The sequence below is a fragment of the Brachyistius frenatus genome, unplaced genomic scaffold (assembly GCF_029030835.1).
Source record: "Brachyistius frenatus isolate BFR_SWC_R1_liver_20210118 unplaced genomic scaffold, ASM2903083v1 Contig_111, whole genome shotgun sequence".
NCBI lineage: Eukaryota > Metazoa > Chordata > Actinopteri > Embiotocidae > Brachyistius > Brachyistius frenatus.
The window spans coordinates 775,653-779,759 of record NW_027210710.1 but is presented as its reverse complement, the minus strand read 5'-3'; the positions used below and the strand labels follow the sequence as shown (position 1 = coordinate 779,759).

General features: G+C 44.9%; 1 protein-coding gene across 1 annotated transcript; it reads left to right on the top strand.

Annotated features, from left to right (window-relative positions):
• Positions 1-1,294: 1,294 nt before the first annotated feature.
• LOC138629132 (nuclear factor 7, ovary-like) lies at positions 1,295-3,460 on the top strand. Its single transcript, XM_069712642.1, has 2 exons — positions 1,295-1,333; positions 1,420-3,460. Exon 2 carries the CDS (start codon positions 1,429-1,431, stop codon positions 2,821-2,823), a length of 1,395 nt encoding a protein of 464 aa, XP_069568743.1. The 5' UTR covers positions 1,295-1,333; positions 1,420-1,428; the 3' UTR covers positions 2,824-3,460.
• Positions 3,461-4,107: the final 647 nt, after the last annotated feature.

Here is a 4,107-nt window from a genome sequence, read left to right as displayed (position 1 = left end):
CATTCTTTGGCTACACCATTTTTGAGATGTACAGTTGCCATGGTTACAGATGTTCAATTATAAGTTAACCCTCGGTGTTTAGCGAACATTGCTAATATTTTTCGCAGTTTAGGATATGTTTTACTGAGCGCATAATGTACAATTTTACACTTTCAAAAGTAAACAGGTTCCTGACTTTACGTTAAAACAGTTACTTGTCAACTTGCCCATGTTTTCTGTCATTATATGTTTAGTTTTAGGTATAAAAAATGGTTAGTTATACCTTGTAATTGTTAAAGGTCGCTGTCAATTTAGTTTAGATTTTTGTTGTGGAAAATCAGTTGATTTCAGGAAGTTTTCGTCACCAAAATGAACCCTAAATAATGAAAACCACAGCCTGATTAATTTCTGTGAACAGTATAATGTAGCAGAACTACTAAGTTCACAGTAGGTCAGTGGCCCCACAACTGTGGTTCAAAATATATAGCAACGAGCATGACATTCCTACATAACTACAAGGCTGCAGTGGAAAGAGTCCAGTGGTGCCTCCGGCTGGATGAGAAAAGAAACAGAAGCTTCCTGAAAAGCTACAGAGGATTTATTTCTGTCCCTCTTGTTCTGGGCTCTGAAGATTTTTTTAGACTCAGACTCGCAGCTGGGATGTTGAGGTTGGGAGACGGTTCAGTCTGGGCACTGGGAGTGTTAGCGGAGTTGGATAAAACAAACCATCTAAATTATTGAAAACTGTTTTACACTTCTGTGATTCTGGATCCTAATGCTGCTCATCCCGGAGAAATAAAACCCAGCGACTTTGTTTCTTTTACTGCCTCTTGTGTGTCTCTGGTGCTTGTTTGTTGGCTCTGTGGAGGCTCCGCCCACAGTAACTGGCACAGCTGACTTGCATATCTCGCATGTCTTCCTTTGTCATAGCTGGACCAGCCTTCACTGAGTTATTTACCTGTTACCTGAGCTTCAAACGCAGTCAGGGTGTGTCTGACTCCAGTTAAAGTACAGATTGATTTAAAGAGTCACAACAATAACATATCCTTGATAAAGAGTTGAAATATAATGAATGAATTCACAGGATGTTACAGTAAAAAAAAAAAAAAAAAGCTGTTTAAAGCTGTATTTAAAAACACCTGGTTGTATTTTCTATATTTTGGCAGCAACTGTCAGTCTACATGGTTGACTGAGCAACAGGGGCAAAGGTACTGCTGGAAACAAAAGGCAGAACAGAGCTCCACCTATAACTGGACGGACCTGATCTGAAACGAAAGTAAACATTCAGATCTGCGTTATTACTTTGACTAAAACAGGGGGGAAAAGAGCTACAGGCGAGAGCGAGGAGATTTAAGTGAGTACTCGAATATTTTCAAGTTGTTTTAAAATGGAAGGGAGTGAAAGCTGACTTGTGTCACTTTCTCTGTTATTTTCACTCAGAGAAAGAATATGGCTTCACTATCTGAGAGCGATTTCTCCTGTCCTGTGTGCCTCGACGTCTTCAACGACCCCGTCGTCCTGCCGTGCAGCCACAGCTTCTGTAAACTCTGCCTGCAGACATGGTGGTCTGACAACGGCATAAAGAAGTGCCCGGTTTGTAAAACACAGCATTTCCTGAGTGACCCACCTCGTAACCTGGTGTTAAAGAAGCTGTGTGAGGCCTTTTTACTGGAGAGAGAGCAGAAAGCTTCTACAGAGTCTGAGCCTCTCTGCAGTCTGCACTCTGAGAAACTCAAACTCTTCTGTCTGGATCATCAGCAGCCAGTGTGTGTCGTCTGTCGAGACTCCAAAACACACTCCGACCACAGGTTCAGACCCATTGCTGAAGCTGCAGAGGATCACAGAGAGAAGCTCCAAGAATCCCTGAAACCTTTACAGGACAAACTGAAGATCTTTCAGGAAGTTAAAGGAAACTTTGATCAAACAGCAGGACACATTAAAGTCCAGGCAAAAAACACAAAGAGGCAGATTAAAGAGCAGTTTGAGAAGCTTCACCGGTTTCTCCAAGAGGAAGAGGAGGCCAGGATCTCTGCTCTGACGGAGGAAGAGGAGCAGAAGAGTCAGAAGATCAAGAAGAAGATTGAGGCTGTGAGCAGAGAGATATCATCTCTTTCAGACACAATCAGAGTCACAGAGGAGGAGCTGAGAGCCAAAGACATCTCATTCCTGCAGAACTACAAGGCTGCAGTGGAAAGAGTCCAGCGGCGCCCCCTGCTGGACGATCCACAGCTGATCTCAGGAGCTCTGATAGACGTGGCCAAACATCTGGGCAACCTGACCTACAACATCTGGAACCAGATGAAGAAGATGGTCTCCTTCACTCCTGTGGTTCTGGATCCAAACACGAATCACCCAGAACTCATCCTGTCTGAAGATCTGACCAGCGTGAGATGTGGAAGAAGACAGAACCTTCCTGACAACCCAGAGAGGATTAATTTCTATCTGTCTGCTCTGGGCTCGGAGGGCTTCGACTCAGGGACTCACAGCTGGGACGTCGAGGTTGGAGACAGTCCGGTCTGGGCTCTGGGAGTGTCGGCCAAGTCCGTCCCAAATCGGAGAGACAAACCATTGAAGTTACTGAAACTAGTCTTCTGCAACGGTGAATACACGGCAGACCCAGGGGGTCTAGATCTCGCCACTGTCCTCCCGACGAAGACGACATTCAAGAGGATCAGAGTTCGTCTGGACTGTGACAAAAGACGGCTGTCTTTCTCCGATCCCGACACCGACACACACATACACACCTTCACACACACTTTCACCAAGAGGCTGTTTCCATACTTCAACGCTACAGATTCGAACCCGCTGAAGATATCACAAGTTCCCTTCCACATGACGATGTAAAAGTACATCTCTTTGTTTCCTGTTTTGTTGTTCAAAATGACCGTTTAAACTGTGGGCGTGGCCTCAGTTTCAACAGTCACTCAACTTGAAGCAAAGCCGGCTGGTCATTTTGTGTAATGCTGTCTCTATAGTTCAACATGGTATCGGGGCAAAGCGTGAAATTGACACGCCTGTCCGCTGTAGCAAAGTCTAGGCCAATCTAGGCGTGAAAGTTACAGGTTTTCCTGTGTATGTGCCTGTGTTGCGGTACCTTGGTCGCATGATCACGGGACATTTACGTGCGTGTAAATTTCACACTTACAAAGCGTGTAACTTTCACACCCAGACAGCCCAAAGCGTGTCTATTTCACTCTGCCGTAATAATGAGTTGTATAGTTCGTGTTCGTTCTGCTTATTAGAGGAGACGCTCACTCCTTTAAACTACGTTAAAATAGACGAGTGTGTCACGTGTTCCTTTGTTATTTTTTGGGGATTATGCTTTTTGTTTTTTGTATCAAAACCATCAGCTGCAGTAAACTCTCGCTTTGTGTTCAACCTCGTGTCTTTTGTGTTCTCTCACTGTGCACCTGTGACATTTAATTGCAACTCTGTGTTTTTATGCTTTCTTCTGTGTTACAATAAAGTGGGAGATTTTGAAGTGATTTGCCGTTCTTTGAAAATACTGCTGAAAACTCAGGTGTAAAAATGGTTAAAAACAGCGAGATCGTCTCGATTTGTAACACAAAAAAAGAGACACCTTATGTCCGAATAAAACAAACTGGGGCTGGCTGTCTGAACGTGGAGCCTTTCACTTCCTATCCTCTCCGCAGTGAGGAAGAATAAGTGGAAGTGACCGGACAAAAGGTAGGTCATATTGCGAGGCTTTCTTCTTCCTCTCCTTGGCTGCTCGTCCCCGTCAGGTCGCATTACGTGCAGCAGGTCGGCCGTTAAAGCCGACGACGGCCCGCGGAGAGCCTCGGCTTCGGTCGGTCCGCGACTCCGGGAGATTTAACCTACCGTCGTAATCGCTATTGACAATCGGCAGCGGCTTCCTTCCTTCCCGCTGTGTGCCTGAGTGTGTGAATGGGACATTTTCCCACCAATTACAGTTCTGCTTCTCCCCCGCGGCCAAAAGCAAGATACATTTGAGGGAGCTCTGAGTGGATACAGCACATTTCCAAAAATGTTTAGTTCAAGTTTTGTTCTCCTTGCGGCTGTCTTTATTGAGCCCCCGAGAAATATAGAACATTAATCATTAAATAATGATGCCCGTGGAGGTAATTAAGGAACTACAAGAAGCTAAAT

What these genes read in the sequence shown, in the direction of transcription:
- LOC138629132 (XM_069712642.1), top strand. Translation starts at nt 1,429, where the DNA reads ATGGCTTCACTATCTGAGAGCGATTTCTCCTGTCCTGTGTGCCTCGAC.